Below are 16,928 nucleotides of genomic sequence, written 5' to 3' on the forward strand. Positions count from 1 at the left end.
CGCGGGGCGGATTCCGCCGGGATCTGGTGCTGCTGCTGCGTAAAGCCAGCAGCCAGATACTGTACATACGCACATCCAGAAAGGGTGGTCTTTTCTCTCTTTTAAAAATAAAAATAAATGAGGTGACCGATGTTTATTTAGGAGGTGAGGGTGTGTGTGTGCATTTTTAGCTGAGGCTCAGTGCCAGGTCTTGAAGCAAATTAAACAAAACTAAAGCCTTAACATGCATGGATTTATTTGTTTACAATCCTGTCCTCTCTATACAGTATAGCAAACCTCACTTTGCATGGATTTATTTGTTTACAATCCTGTCCTCTCTCTATAGCAAACCTCACTTTGCTTGGAAAACGCTCTCAAATGTGGCAAATCTTTCGGGTATTTGGCTTTATCTTTATATTGCACAACATAATTATATATGTCTATATTATGAAGCCAAATATCCGTAGATTAGTCCCATTTCAGTGTATTTTTCAATTGGCAGCTTACGATATATTTCAGAAGATCTGCTGAGCTTTGAAAAGGGATCCGGCAAAACTGTTTTCTTATCCGCATAACAACAGTCTTTGCTGATACCATACATCTAAAGCACGTGCCCGCATGGAATCCTGGGAACTGTAGTTTGTTAAAGGCGTTGGGAATTGTAGCTCTGTGTGGGGTGAACTATTAGGATTTATGTGTGAGTGCTTTCATTGTATGGTGTATACACAGTCATAGTGGCATTTCTCATTTACATAACTGTTTATACAATTGTTGCCTCAGCCCAGATATTCAGGATGGGCTAGTCCGTAGCCTTATTTTATTCACACAAAACTGCCTTTTATGAACCTTTTAAAAAGTGACACACAAAAATAGCTTCTCTTCTTTAAGGCTACGCACATGGCACAGAGTTGGGCTATTTGTAGCTGAATCCTAAAGTCTCTGCTCTGTCACATTGATTCTTTTGGTTTTTCTTTTTGAAGGTTTATACTCCACCTTCCAATCAAAATATTCTGAAGGCAGCTTCAGTTATCACCAGTTGCCACTGCTTAACCCCAAGCAGCTGCCGCCTGAGGCATCTGATTCACTCTTTCTAATGTTAGGGCCCATTAGTGGAGTGGGGAGACATTTGGCCCGAGTCTCAAGCTCAAAAGGGGCCTCAAATTTAGACACTGGTTAAGTTTTTTGGCATTTAGTATGTTTCACAGCATGCTTTTATGCACATCGGATCAGAATGTGACACAAACCCTCAACTGGGAGCTGCATATTTAAGCAAATAAGAGACGTGAGTTAGTGAAATGCTTTTTTTAAAAAAAGACAGCTACAGCTTCTTTCATATTAAAAAGTTACAATTTTCATAAAGCAGGTAAAGAATGATCACCGTTCAGCTATGAGACAAGAGTGCCATACTTAAGGTCAAATGTGACATTGCCTGAAAGCTAGATTTGCCCACAATAATTAGTACATTTCCACAGGAAAAGACTAGGAAAGCATTTTGTCATCACCACCATCATTATATTATTATTATTAGCCTGATATCTTTTTAATCTCTGAGGAAACCTGCTCACATAAACACGTACAACAGAGCAGACCTTGGTTCTTCTGTGACTGATGGATGAAGTCTGGCTCCCTAGTCTCAGGCCAACAAGTCTTCGGAACAGAGTGTTATTTTCTTGCAGGGAGGGAGAAGTAATTGCAATGACAATGGGAGTCATTTCTTAAAACAGTCATGAGGAAAAAATTTGCCTGCTCTCAGGAGATAGTCAGCAAGAGACATGATGATAGCCTCAACATCAGGCTACAAGCATCATCTGGCTTTCAAGAGCTGAAAAATATGGCATTCCTGTTTGTTTTGAGATGTCGGTCTTTGTGTGAGTCTAACTTGCCATTGTTTTGAGACTTAAGGTAAAAGTGAGGCTATCTTAAGGAACGATCACTAGAAAGTGATAGTGCAGCTGCATTGAGATTTGTTCTTGGGAAATATTTCCACTGTAAACAGTATGGTTTGTATGAGTGAGTGCACACATTAATAACAACGTTCATGGAGGAATTAAATAGACTTTCACCTGTGGAGGTATTTTCAAATAGGAATAGATTATATCACTTTGCCATGATGACATACAGAAATTAATCAGGTGCAGCTTTCCACAGCATAAAGATACAGTGAATAGAAAGCTTTGCTTGTTGACTTTCTGCCTATCACATGGCTGTTAAGCACATCGAAAGCCCAACCTCAAATAGGTAAGTCAGGCCCACCAAACTGCTTCTTAGGATCTCATCTGGGATTTTTACAATCAGGTTAGGCCTAATTTCAGAATTACCTAAATCTGCCTTTTGATTTAAAATCAGGACCCCTAATTTGAATAGCTGTGTGTATTTCTTTCATTGTTCTGCCTTTTTTTTGCAAGGAGGGTATGTCTGGAATTCTACATGTGTTGTCAATCACAGGGCACAACATTTGAACACATCAGAGAATGTAGGTAATCCATCCCAAATTGTATGTTTCCTGTTTAGGAAAGTCTGGGAGGAATGCTTGGAAAGGAGCAGATTCAAGGTTTAGTGAACAATGGTTAGACTCACAGCATCACAATAAAACAGTAATATCAAACAGCAAATACAGGAAAAACATTATCAACCTGTCAGGCAAAAAGTCTGCAGGAATAATAAAAAAGGAAGATTTCATTAAACAGGAGGGGGGGGGGAAACCAGAGCTTCATAAGGTAAGGGGAGGTGGCATTGTAGGCAAACTGGTAGCAGATGGAGGACAGGTGAGAGAAAGGATTCACTGCAGTAAGATGTGGTGTTGGCCTCTGGCTTGGAACGTTTGTATAGTAAGGCATTGTCTTAATACAATTAGATGTTGGAAGTGCCAAACTGAGGCATATGGTGTGGGCTTGTCCAGTGAGACGTTCCTTTTGGTCTGAAGCTGACACATCAATTTTGCAGTGGCGAAATCCTTGATATTTGGAGATGTTTATGTGCTTTTAGACTATATACCTGAAGTAAGGAGATGAAAGGATGGACAACACAAGTGGATTTTTCAAGCTCTTACAGTGGCTAAGATACTTTGATCTTGGGAGGGCAAATACATGTCGTATATTGCACAAAGGTCAGAGGAACTCACTACTCTGGCTACATTCAAACGTATTTTACATGGGCATCAATTTGGACATCTGGAGAGCTTATATTAATTTATATGCTTAATTTCAGATTCACATAGTGATGTGATCTGTTGGTTGTCTATCGTTATTTGTATTTTAGTATTTATCATTATTATTGGTTTTTCCCCTCTTCTCTCTTTTTGTTTTTTAACAGGATGAATGTGCAGAAAAAGTGCAATATTCCCAGCAGCGTAGAAACCCAACTGCAATTGTGCTTGAACCTTACAGCAGAAGGACGGTGATTTCTTATTAGCATGAGCCACCCATCTGGAAGCAGCCCTGATCTGCTTGGATATGCTAATATTCGGGTGCTACTGCAAAAGATCTATTGTCACACTAAGGATGCTCAGAATCATATAAGAACAGCACGGCTGGATACTTCGGACATCTTCCAATCCAGGCTAGCAAGAGGCAATATCTCCCTTTAACAACACATTCCAGCCAGGCAAAAGCACTCCAGGAGAACATGGAGCAGGGACAGGGAGAGGAGTCATGGTCCTGGGGGCCAGATAAAAAGGTCTGGAGAGCCACATTAGGCCCCTTGGCCTGAGGTTCCCCTACCACTGATGTAACTCAATGTTGTCTATAGTGATTGGCAGTGGTTCTCCAGGGTTCCCACGTTACCTTGATATGCAAATGACCCAAACAGAGGTCATTCGTATGCAAAGCATGTGTGCTGTCATCACTGAGTTCTCCATCCCCTTCTGACCTTGATGGTTATTTCTCTTTCCTTTAATAGGAGCTCCTCCTCCTCCCATAAATGTAGAGTTGTACATTGTCTCTTTAAAACTCAGGAGTCGTCTTCAGGTCAGGAGCTGACAACCATATATATCTCCTCCAAAATTCTGGACATATTCACGATCACTTACCAACTGAGAATCAAAGGTGATTAAAAGGGTGGATTCCCTTCACCTCTTTTCTGATGCAGCAATAGATAAAGGTAAAGAACCCCTGGACGGTTAAGTCCAGTCAAAGGCAACTATGCGGTTGCGGCACTCATCTCGCTTTCAGGCCGAGGGAGCCGGCGTTTGTCCACAGACAGGTTTCTAGGGCATGTGTCCAGCATGACTAAACCGCTTCTGCCGCAATGGGACAGAAACCAGAGTGCACGGAAACGCTGTTTACCTTCCTGCCACAGTGGTACCTATTTATCTATTTGCACTGCTGTGCTTTCGAACTGCTAGGTTGGCCGTTGCGTGGATTCGAACCACCGACCTTCCGATTGGCAAGCCCAAGAAGCTTCCCTCTTTTCTGATGCATGCTTACAGGAATAGGGTTTCACAAAAAACAACAACAACCCAACCGCACTCTGCATTACCTTGTACAAAAAGAGTATGCTGTTTATTTATTTGAAATATTTTATATATTCAAATAGTTTTTAGAACACTTTTAAAGCTGGGTGAATCAATATGCCTAGAATGTGGCAATCCGCTTCTGGGTTCCACTTTCAGAAGACTGAAAGCTTGGGGCAGAGAAGTCTGTTCCGGTCGCTGTGGACTCTATAGCAACTGGAGCAAAGCTCTCTTCTACCCCCAGTGTTTAGGGTTTTGAAACCCAGATGTGAACTGCCACATTAGGGCATTTCATTTTAGGAGGGTGAAACTTAATTTTTTTTTGCAAATTTCTTCAGTGAGGGGAATCTTAAAAATATGTTTTTAAGTGTGAGGAAATCTGCTATTATTGCTGTGATCGGACAACACTTAGCTTGGTAAGTCTACGTTTGATTAAGAAGCATATGAACTGTTTTGGAAAACAAAGTAAGTTTTTAATTTTACCTACTGAAAATGTCAAGTAATGCTTAATAATAATAATAATAATAATAATAATATTGCAAGTACTTGACAATCATTGGTGATTTCTATGTAATTTTACACACATTTTACTTACCAAAACTAAATCATATCAATTTAACCAAAATATCTTCTGAATTCCCAGGTTATGTTAAAACATTTTGGCACCCCTCATTTTGGGAATTTGAAAGTTGAAAATTCAACATGCTCTTCTGCTACATTCTGTCTCTCTTGAGAGAGCACTGCAGTTCCTTCGAAGCTGTGTGGATATTTCTTGATCATTCTAAACGGGCAGTGTTTTTGCATTCAATGTTTGCAATGTTTTATCTCCAATATTTGCCAAGACTCGGGGATTGCTAGGCCCAACATTAAGTCATTGCCACTGCATGGCACACTACCGCTTTCAAAGTTATTGGAAGAGTAAAATCAGAGAGAGAGAGAGAGAGAGAGATGGACGGGCAACATCTTGTTTTCGATGTTTGGATTTGCCAGCGTCACATCGGTGCCTCTCTCTCACTGTGGTGGGTGAATGAAGGCTCCCATTCCTGCGAGGAGTCAGCATGCTCCAGCTTTTCTCCTGTGCAGAGTGGGCTGGTCCTGTAGCTGGGCTGGAATGTGCCTTTCCTGGCTTGTTCTCTCTTCCATGCAGAGAGAGCCCAACGCACAGCACACTGACCTGAATTATCCCACACTGACCTGAATTATCCCGTGCTGCTACCCCACTCACCACGAGAACTTCCTTTATTCACAGCTCCTTGCAAGAGATCCCATCAAACCATCATGCAAACCATCTGTGGGGGGGGGGGGGAGGAAGTTAAGAGGAAAACCCTTCTCAGTTGCAGGACAGGGAGACAGGATCAAGCAGCTCAGATGCCAATTGCACGGATGCTACAGGAAGCCAGAGATCCCCACCCAAGTTCAAAAGGCTGCACTCATAGAACGCGGACTGTGGCGGATCAAATGTCCAAGCAGTCCAGGGTGGCCAAAAATGCTCCTGTTTTTAAGTGCTGACTCACATTTTAAACATTTACAGATGGGTAGGATGGGCAAAAACAATGACGAGTTGTCGTAGCAAAAAAACGACGAGGAGTCTTGCGGCACCTTACGGTTTATTATGGCATAAGCTTTCATGGGGCCACAGCCATCAGATGCACAAAGTGAATCTGGAATTGGCAAACATATATTCACTACTGTATGTCCCCGTTCCGCATCCCATGGGATTACAGGTGATGCATCAAGCTGAAGTGTGGACTGTGGCTTAGGAAAGTTTTTGCCACAATAAATGTGCTAATCTTTAAAGTGTCACAAGATGCCTTGCCATTTTAAGAGGTCGATTCCCAGGCATCACAGAGCCATAGGACATGATAAATTCATTTGTGTGTGTGGCCCTGGGCACAAATCTCACATTTGCAAACCAGCCAACATGTGATGTTGGACGTGTCAGTCCCAGCCAGGGCAACTCTGCATATGCCTTGCTGGCCTTTGTGCAAGGGGAAAGATGTTAAAGCATCACGTTGGCAAACTGCTTCTCCCTTCGGGGGGATTAATAAAATGTGGAAGATAGCTGGTTCTCATCTGAAAAAACAGGAATTCGGTTTTTTGCTATCTTATCAAATTGCATATTATGGAAAGTAATAGTGCTGAGGAGAAATTGATAAAAGCAGTGTTTTCCCAGTGTCCTTACGGTATAGAGAGCATATCTGGATGTCTGCCCGGTTCACGCAGCAGTGCTTTGACAAAAAACAGCGTGTTCCTAATAAAATTTAGGAAGCTGTGCACAGATGGGCGCCTGAGTGTGTCATTACCCATCATGGCCTTGCCAACAGTTGACAACTCAGCTGTGTCAATGACAAAGGAATGTGGAGGTTGTCATGCCCATTTCTTCTTAACTTCCCAGCTCTAGAGCCTGGAAGGAACTGTCAGAAGAGAGAACATACTGTATGTGACACATTGTTTTCCTCTTTCTGCTAGCAGCCAGGCACAAGGAAATAATTCCCTACACCATCACCACATGCCATCACCAGGGACATCATCTGGCTTCCACTATTCATCCACCCTTAAATCCCTGGCTCTGATCAGTGGCTGGGAGAAGTTTGATGTTGAGTCTCATACCGGTTTGTGGACAGAATCCACACACACCGCTCTGGAAGGAATAGGAGCCCCTTTTTGGGCTAGGTGGAAACAGGGGCTCCCAAATGCCCTTTGTTAGGACCAAAAGGTATAGCAATAGTTGTCTTTTGTTACTGCTGTTCTGAGGACATGATACCACCACCTTCATCAGTCACAGAGATGCAAACACACACCAGAAAACCAGGAGGGTCAAGGGGTTTATTACTAAAATGAAGGATTAGCTAAACCTCTCTTAAGAGATGCTGGTCAGGAGGGAATGTCTGTGGTTGGGAATCACTGTCTTCCCCTGATACGCAACACTTCCCCATATACCTTCTGGATCAATAAGATGGGAGGAGCAGGTCAGGAAGAAAGAGTCAAGGTCAACCCTACCATCTTGTGAGGAGTCTCACACAACTTATTTGAGGTATAATGAAAAGACGGCAAATTGTTAATTTATTATATTTTTACTGCCAGGCTGGGGGGAAAGATGTGCTTGTGGGATTTTTATTTTATTTTAATTCTCAGTTGCCCAAATAAAATGGTGCTTCTTGGGTGCGACGCACCTTCACTTGCTCAAAAGAGTTGACTAATAGCAGTTGACAGACACCTTCTATGAATCTGTGTCATCTTAGAAAACAAACAAACAACTATTGAAAGCTATTTGTGCAACCATTAGTATCCTGAGGAAATTCACATAGGGGAAAGGAAGTGGGAAGAAGGAATCTCTCCATCTTGAGTGGAATAGGAGGGAACTCCCGGAGGAAGTGCTGAACATCATACCGCTTTTGACTAGAACCATTTTTCGGTGGGAGGGGAAGTGCTCTGTGTGACATCATCCATTTCACAAGAAAGGGGGGCAGCTGTGGGGCGTCAAGTCCAGGACTAAATATATTTCTTTGCTGAGGTTAAAGAAACCTCAGGAGGCAACTGAAAGCCACAGGCAATTTTCCACTACCCTTGATAAAACAGGTAGAACTCTGCATCCCTTGTCTATGCCTGAGGCTGCAGGCCGAAGCAGCTGGGTGCTTTGTTTCCACGGCAACAGCAAAAGAGCCCAAGGGCAACGAGAAGTCTCCCAGAGGGGAACTCATCCATTTATTGAGCTGGTGTGGACACATTGGGGCAGATAATCTGCAGGAATAAGGCTTTCTATTCCCCCCGCCACCGTTCTGGGACAGCCTGTGGACCAAACAGATGCCGTCAGGGCAAGACTTAAGGACAGAAATCTAGGGAGAATAAGAAAGATGGGCTTATCATAATGAATCTGAAGTGGAATCACAAAGTTAGAAGGAACCTCAAAATGGTAACCGTTACGATTCAGGTAACACCCGTTGCCCTCTAAAGAGAGCGGCCCTGTAAGACAATTACAAAATATAGGAAGCTGCCTTATATTGAGCGAGACTGTCGGGCCCATCTGGCACAATAATGTCGACATGGACTGGCAGTGGCTTGCCAGGATTTCAGACGCGTCTTCCCATCCCTACCTGGAGAATGCTGGAGATTGTGAACCTGGGACTTTCTGCATGCAAAGCAGAGGTTCTACGGTTACGGCCCTTCCCCATTAACCCCGGAGTCTTAACTTACCTAACGGCACCACCGCAACGTAACTGCGTGTCTATGAGATGCTGGCATTGAAATCGCCCTGATATGCCTGGTCCCAGGCGGGCCTAACTGGTACAATCAGGTGGAGATTAAAAAGAACAGGGTTACACGAAGGCCCCCAAATCTACAGCTAGGGTCTCAGAGAGAGGAGATGGCCAGAGACATGTATGGGAGGTCCCCATTGCGGCAGAGTCCGGAGCTGGCAGGAATCAGGGCCCCTAGCACGTAGCATAGGCCGTGGCTTTGTCCCGGATGTACTGCAGGAGTTCGGTCACTTGTCCCTCCAGCTTCTGCAGCACGCTTGCTTTCTCCTTCATTTGTTTCTCATTGGCCTCGAAGCGCCCTTCCAGCTCTGAAAAGAAGAGGCAGGCATTTTTTTTAAGACAGATCAAGGCCCTGGTGACAACAGTTTTTCATATTCACCCAGTGCTTTTCCAGCTGTACTGACCCCCGGTGGAGTACAGGGTCAGATTTAAGGTGCTGGTTTTGACTTTTAAAGCCCTTCACGGCCTAGGACCCTCGTACCTACGGGACCGCCTCTCCTGGTATGACCCGCGGAGGAACTTAAGGTCCATAAATAGCAAAACCCTAGAAGTCCCGGACCCTAAGGAAGTCAGATTAGCCTCAACCAGAGCCAGGGCCTTTTCAACACTGGTGGAACGCTCTGCCTCATGAGACCAGGGCCCTGCAGGATCTGATTTCTTTCCGCAGGGCCTGTAAGACAGAGTTGTTCCACCTGGCCTTTGGCTTGGAATCAACTTGATCCCCTCCCCCTCTTTCTTACTTCCTTTCTCTTTCTGTGTTGGAACTCCTATTTGGGGACTTCCCTGGGTTTTTTCTGGCCCACGTAGGACCAGTCTGGATAGTTGGCCTTGCTGAAAATTTGATGTTTTCATCCCCAAAAAGTTTTTGATTTGAATTTCTACTGAAAGGAGGCTGCATTTTAATGTTGTACTTTAATCTTGTTTTTAAGTTGTATTTTAATCAATTGTTTTTATACCTGGTGTTAGCTGCCCTGAGCCCGGTCTTGGCTGGGGAGGGCGGGGTATAAATAAAATTTATTATTATCATTATTAATGGAGAGGGAGTGGAAAAGGATGTGCCACAGGAGAAAGCACCCATGAAGCTGAGCTATGTACACTGGTACCTCGGGTTACATACGCTTCAGGTTACAGACGCTTCAGGTTACAGACTCCGCTAACGCAGAAATAGTACCTCGGGTTAAGAACTTTGCTTCAGGATGAGAACAGAAATTGTGCTCCGGTGGCAGCGGGAGGCCCCATTAGCTAGAGTGGTGCTTCAGGTTAAGAACAGTTTCAGATTAAGAACGGACCTCCGGAACGAATTAAGTACTTAACCCGAGGTACCACTTACTGGGTTCAGTCTCAGCCCTGACACATCACCATCTCTCAGTCTCAGCCACATCCGCAAAACATGGGGGGGGGGGGGCGGTAATAATGATGTGTGAGGCTCTCTGAAAACTCCAAACTACTGTACACATTCCAACTTACTGTTACAGGCAACGACCAATGCGTGAATGTGCATGCGCGCTGAACCCAGAAGTGACTCTTAAAATGGCAAAAGGGCCCTTAACCAGCCCAGAAGGGGGCGAAAAAGGTGTGGAAAAAAGCGCCTAGCAATCCCATGATCCCTTGCACTGACTGTTGAGGCCTGAGGAGTGTTGGGGCTTGAGCAAGGAGGTTTGGAGGGAACAATTCTGGTGGAGTTTGGTGTCTGCTGGTTTTTCAAAGGAGTTTCCAGAGGGTTAGAGGGTGCTTGCAGGCTTTTCCAATGGTTTTTCGAATACACGCAATTTCACTTGAAGGCGCAGAGCCTCAGAATCTAACCCCCACCTAAATGGGGAGTTGCCTGTCTTGTCTTCCTTTGATGCCAAACCTGTGCCCGATGCACTCAGTTGTAACTTCCTGAAAACCTCCAGACACCCTGCTATATAGGCCCCACCTCCCCAAAAACATACACGCCACCTGCTGAAGCATCACACCATCCCTTTCCCAGCTCAGAATGCCTGTGGCTCGACTGGAGATCTGCTTCTCCTCTCCCTTATTTTGCACACCAAAATAGGACACAGGCTGTGTTCATACAGCGGTGTCAGTAGGGGGGGGGGGTTGCCTTTAGAGTAAACATTTCTAACACCAAATATATATATATTTTTTGAGGTTGGGATCCTGCCCAACCACACCCGTGGTGTCCCTACCTTCCAGCTTTCTCTTGCTGCCCGTGGCCTTGTCTAAGAGATTCTGGGCTTCCTCCCTGAGGTTTTTCAGCCTGAGCATTGCATCTTGAGGCTGCTTGTCCACTTCCTCTTGCAACTTCTGGTATCTCTTCATCACTTTCTCCACCTCCTGGGGACACAAGAGATTGAAGCTCACCACTACAGCAAAGGCTTGGAGGGACGCTAACAAGGTGCTAACGCTCTAGCCAATTATTTGGCTGGATTCCTCTAGTTCACATGAGATTCACTTCAGTTTAGTTCAGTAAGCCATGCCAGCCCAGGACCCACTTTCAGTTTAAGCATGCATTTGCGGATCCATTCCTTAATATTTTTTTTACCATATATTTGTACAGTAGTACAGCTGCAGTTGAAGACTCACCTTAGATCAGGCCATGACACAACCCCCCTGTTGAAGGCCAATGTTTGGTTTAACAATGTTTGCTTTGGTTATTTCCTGCTTGGACTACTGTGATGTGTTCTACATGGGGCTACCTTTGAAGGTGACTTGGAAACAACAACTAATCCATAATGCGGCTGCCAAACTGGTGACTGGGAGCAGCTGCCAGGACCGTATAACACCAGTCATAAAAGATCTCTATTGAGATCTCTATTGGCTCCCAGTACATTTCTGAGCGCAATTCAAAATGTTGGTGCTGACCTTTAAAGCCTTAAAGGGCTTCAGCCCTATATACCCCCATCATTCAGCCCAGACACTGAGGTCCAGCTCTGAGGCCCTTCTGGCAGTTCCCTGATTGTGAGAAGTGAGGTTACAGGGAACCAGGCAGAGGGCCTTCTCAGTATTTGTGTCCACTCTGTGGAACACCCTCTTGTCAGACATTAAGGAAATAAACAACTTTTTGACTTTTAGAAGACATCTGAAGGCAACCCTGTACAGTCATACCTTGGGTTGCGAACATGATCCGTGCGGGAAGCACGTTTGCAACCCGCAGCGCCGCGTCTGCGCACACACCTGATGTGATTCGGCGCTTCTGCGCATAGCATGATTTAGTGTTTCTGCGCATGCGCAAGCGCTGAAACCCAGAAGTTACCTGCTCCGGTACTTCCGGGTTTGGCGCGGTCCGTAACCCGAAAACGCGCAACCCGCAGCGTTCGCAACCCAAGGTATGACTGTATAGGGAAGTGTTTTATACCTGATGTTGTACTGTGGTTTTATAAATTGTTGGAAGCTGCCCAGAGTGGCTGCGGCAACTCAGTTAGATGGGTAGCATAATAAACTTTATTATTATTAAATTGAATTTGGGTTTCTAATTTTTTTTTGGGGGGGGGGAGAGTTGCTTTTAAAAAAGTGGTTATGAGGGAAGTGTTGTCATGGAAGAAGGTGGAAGGAATTGATGCCGATGGCAGGCAGGAAAAATGCCAATCTGAGCCATGGAGAGTGTTGGCATCTATGTCCATGGCAAGAGACGTGTGGGCAAATTGACACAGTAGCCGTTGGCAGTGGTGGTGATCAGAGGGAAGAGGGACACTCACGTTTTCCAGCCTCCCCGCAGCAGTGGTGGCGCGCTCCGCTTTTCCCTTGGCCTCCTGGGCGAGTTTCTGATTGTTCTGGGACTTGTTTTGCAATGCGCTCACGTTCTGCGCCAGACCTTTGAGGCGGCTCTCCAGTTTCGACTCTGCGTCGACCAATTTCTCGAGCTTGCGTCCGGCCTGAGAGAAAGAAAAACCGCAAGGCGCAGTCAAAACGCTGACTGCTGAGAAAAAGAGGAAAGCCCACCTGGGCAGAACTTTTCACTTCAAGAAGCAGCAGTGGCAGCCGATGGAACTGTGGAAGTGGGGCTGCATTGCTCTCCTGTTTTCCCAGCACTTGTGTGTTGCAGCCGGTTACAGGGGGAGGAGCAAGACGGGGGGGGGGGCTTGGCACAGTTTGGAGCCTCGGATTGGCTCTGCTGCTGTGCCTGCATCATTACCAGTTCCCTTCTGCCTTGGGGAGACCTGAGAGCAAGGCAGCCCCACACCTTGTCCCCAGCCCATCACTGGGTAGAATCATGAAGGAAGGGACAATCTCAGGGCACATTTGCACCATCAGTTTTGTTGCAAACCGACTTTTGTTTTGGCCTTGTGTCTGCTCTTTGACTGGCCTGGCATGTCTCTGCCATGGTGGCCATAGTGTGGCATTGCACTGGTTGAAATAAACCGTGGTTTAACGTGGATGAGCAGTGTGCTGCTGCTGTTACGCTGCTCTCTGAAAGAGTAGAGGAAATGTTTAAAGAAGCTTTTCTAACCACCAGGCTGGCTGCCAGGTGGTTCAGTTCATCTCACCTGTCTGACGCGGCCAGTCACAGCCTGGATGGCTTCCTTGGTTTTATTCATAGCTTGCTCTGCTGCCTCCAGTTTGACCTTTGTTCCATTGAGTGCCGCGCGTGTTTCTGTGATGGTTTCTTGCACACCCTCCGCTCGCCCTCTGGGCATAAAGCATAACAGAGAGTTGGAGCACGGAAAAGACTAGCAATCTTACTGCAACACACGTTTTTGTGGCTTAAGGACAAAAGCATTTTATATGCTTCTTCGTCAAACGTAGACTTACCAAGCTAAGTGTTGTCCAATCACAAAAAATAGCAGATTGGAATTCCTCACACCCAACCCCCAACCCCCCGTAGTTTAAAGACCCCCTCATGGAATAAATTTGCAAAAAGTAAGCTTCATCCTCCTAAAATGGCACACCCTAACAATTAATATTAACACTATTTATTTATTAGATTCATTAGTCACTCATTACACAAAGTTTTCCAAGCAATCTGCAACATATTTTAAAAACATAAAGATAAATACACGATACCACTGACACCTATTGTTTTGGGTATTGCTCACAACTCATGCCAAATCACATTCACATGCACTGCAGAGGAGCTGGCTACAATTCTTGGGGCTTGTTTTAGCTTTTCCAGGATACAATTATAACACTGCAAAAAAACTGGCCCCATTGCCCAGCCAGTTTTTACCAGTAATGACCGGAAGCTGGTGCATATTGCTATGATATCAGGACTTGAACAAATTATGACATTATGAGATATGCAATTTGATTAACATAAAAAAGCTCAATTAGCAAAAATAAAATCTGGGGGTCTGTCCCCTCCACCAACATAGAGACTCACTTAGCTAGTTCCGCTTTTGCCAGGAGTTCCCTGGTACGGTTCAGGCTGTGCACCGTGTCATTCAGGATAATGTCCACCCCGTCCAGCTGACTGATTCTATCCCGGATGTCCTTAATCAGGTTGCTGATCTGATCAGGGCTGCTGGGTAGGGAGATGTTGAGGACCTGCTGAGCCACAAGCTCAATGCTCTCAGGATCAGCACCTTCCTCTATGGAGACAAGAACAGGCCTGGAACTATCCATCCTTGTTTCCCATCCACCCATGTAGGTCTTGGCACAGGGCCGTCTTTACCCGGGGTGCAGGGGGTGCTGCACACCCGGATGCCAGATTCTGGGGGGTGCCAAATGTATACCTACTGTATACCGGTCCCTCTCGATCGGCGGCAGTGAAAAGCAATGGAGCAGAAGTCAACGCCCTCCCCTCTGTTGCTCTGTTACTCGTAGCGTTAAATATTCCCGAGTCAGGAAACAGAAGCATTTTTTTCTGTTGCGTCGTTGTTACAGGTGAGCGATTTCCCCACTCCCCCCCAAAAAGCTTAACAACTTTTAGTTCACATCCCCCTAAAAACGGGTCAACAGCTTTGCCTCCCCCCCCCCCTTGGGGGCAGCTAAACTAAATTTGGGGGTGCTGGGCGGATCTTTGCACCCCAGAGGAGCATATGCTAAAACGGCCCTGCCTTGACACACACACACACACACACACGGCCCTAAATCTAGATATCAAAATACCAACATTGTCACAGAATGACTTAGTGCAAATATACTTGCCTATATAACCTGTATATTCCCCCACCCCAGCCCGCCCCTTTGCAAGCTGTTTTAAAAATGTTTTCAATACAGTGGTACCTCGGGTTACATACGCTTCAGGTTACAGACGCTTCAGGTTACAGACTCTGCTAACCCAGAAATAGTGCTTCAGGTTAAGAACTTTGCTTCAGGATGAGAACAGAAATCGTGCTCCGGCGGCAGCAGGACGCCCCATTAGCTAAAGTGGTGCTTCAGGTTAAGAACAGTTTCAGGTTAAGTACGGACCTCTGGAACGAATTCAGTACTTAACCCGAGGTACCACTGTATTGTGTTTTAATCGTTGTAAGCTGCCCTGGGACCTTAGGGCAAAGGGCAGGTGATTAACAACATCACCGCATCCATCCCTTTGCATGTCACATTGGACTGGTGTTCAGAGCAAGCCTGATGTTCTGCTACCTGCTAGGAAGTCCTTTATCCTCTGGATAAATTCCCGCAGCTTGGCCGTCGACTTCTCCACACGGTTCCGGGCCCCCTGTGCACGCTCCAGAGTGTCCTGAGCATGGCTCCTGGCATTCTGCGCCAAGTCCTGAATTTCTTGCACCTAAGAGTGAACACTGAAGCTTAGTATCCCAAAGCAAACAGCCAGGCAATGAGCTGTGTCAGCTGTGGGGAGTGGAGTAGAGCGGAAAAGGGGGAAGGGAAGATGTTTGGAGAGGATGCGTGCCATCAGGGCCGTCTTAAGTACCGTATTTTTCGCTCTATAAGTTGCACTAGACCACAAGACGCACCTAGTTTTTAGAGGAGGAAAACAAGAAAAAAATATATTGTGAATCTCAGAAGCCAGAACAGCAAGAGGGATCGCTGCGCAGTGAAAGCAGCAATCCCTCTTGCTGTTCTGGCTTCTGGGATAGCCGCGCAGCCTGCATTCGCTCCATAAGACGCACACACATTTCCCCTTACTTTTTAGGAGGGAAAAAGTGAGTCTCATAGAGCCGGCAGCGTCGTAAAAAGGTTAACTCTCAGAAATGTGGTGGGGGGCGCCGGAGGGTTCTCTGCACCAAAGCACTGGGGAAGAGGCGGAGGCTCCGGGCGTGGTGCTGCTTCAGTGAGGGGGGCAAGGGCAGCGAGCTGATGCCAGGAGGCGCCGCATCCAGCCTCTGCCTCTTCCCTGGCACCCTCCAGAACTTGGCGCCCCGGCGCCCTGCGCCACTTGCCTCTATGGGCAAGGCGCCCCTGTGTGCCATGAAGTTAAAGAAAATCCCCTACCTTCATTATATAGGCAGATTTCAGGGAGGGAAAGGGGGGAAAGCAAAACACTTTTGCCTTCTCCCACCCTTCGGAAACTTCACCATTCTGCTAGACAGCTCAGGTGTACAGCTGCGAGTCAGCCCCAAACCCTTTAAAGTACTATGTAGCTGAGCGGGAGAAGATCCCAGGAGGGTGGGAAAGAAAAAAAAGGCCTCGCTTTCTCTTTCACCGTCCTGAAACTTCCCATCCTTAAGAGAAACACAAGATTTCTGTCCCAAGCCGACAGGAGCCCAACCCTTGAATAAATCTGCAGTGAAATCTTTGCCTCAACGTGAATGCCGTTTCTTCTTAACCTGTTTACATACACTTCTGCTGCCACTGTACCTTGCTAGCAATGGTGCCCAGGTGCCTTGCGCTGCTCTCCAGCTGGCTGGAGATGTTCTGAGCTGTAGAGAGTGCCTTCATGGACACAGGCAGTGCTCCAGTGCAGCCGGGGCCTCCGCAGTGCCGCTGACCTAAGCTGTCCCGGCAGGAAGCCCCTCCGCACGGGGTCTGCTCACAGCCCTCTTCTCCAGAAGCACCGCAGATCTAGAGCAAGAGGAGTCCAAGATCAGTGCAGGGAAACAGGAGTCTGGTGAAAGCCCCCATCCCTTGCATAGAAAAATGGAACGGGAGAAAGGAGGGCCAGAACTGGGGGCAGGAGAAAGTGAGGTTCTCATCTCCCCCCATTTCCACATTTCCATGTTAGCCTGCAAATATTTTTCAAACAATTCCCCATAAAGATTCACCAGCAAATTTTGATGCAAATTTACCCTTATATACAGCGTTTTGTATTCTGTTCCCCCGCCCAATGCAGTAAGTCCCAGAACAACTTATAATTTTTTATTATTATTATTATTATTATTATTATTATTATTATTATTATTGCTATTGCCCCACCCATCTGG

At 46.0% G+C, this 16,928-nt stretch overlaps 1 protein-coding gene across 3 annotated transcripts in view; it reads right to left on the minus strand.

Moving 5' to 3' along the window:
* Positions 1 to 7,241: 7,241 nt before the first annotated feature.
* LOC307205386 (laminin subunit beta-1-like) overlaps positions 7,242 to 16,928 on the minus strand; it is a 67,551-nt gene continuing 57,864 nt past the window's right edge. For all 3 annotated transcript variants that reach the window (XM_079957689.1, XM_079957687.1, XM_079957688.1), the window contains exons 29-35: positions 16,366 to 16,569; positions 15,190 to 15,334; positions 13,988 to 14,195; positions 13,155 to 13,296; positions 12,366 to 12,542; positions 10,857 to 11,004; positions 7,242 to 8,993 (exon numbers count right to left, since the gene is read on the minus strand). In XM_079957689.1, the coding sequence (XP_079813815.1) occupies positions 8,860 to 8,993; positions 10,857 to 11,004; positions 12,366 to 12,542; positions 13,155 to 13,296; positions 13,988 to 14,195; positions 15,190 to 15,334; positions 16,366 to 16,569 (1,158 nt within the window). In that variant the 3' untranslated portion in view covers positions 7,242 to 8,859. The remainder of the gene's footprint in view (positions 8,994 to 10,856; positions 11,005 to 12,365; positions 12,543 to 13,154; positions 13,297 to 13,987; positions 14,196 to 15,189; positions 15,335 to 16,365; positions 16,570 to 16,928) is intronic.

This window comes from Podarcis cretensis, assembly GCF_951804945.1.
Source record: "Podarcis cretensis genome assembly, chromosome: 2".
Lineage (NCBI taxonomy): Eukaryota > Metazoa > Chordata > Lepidosauria > Squamata > Lacertidae > Podarcis > Podarcis cretensis.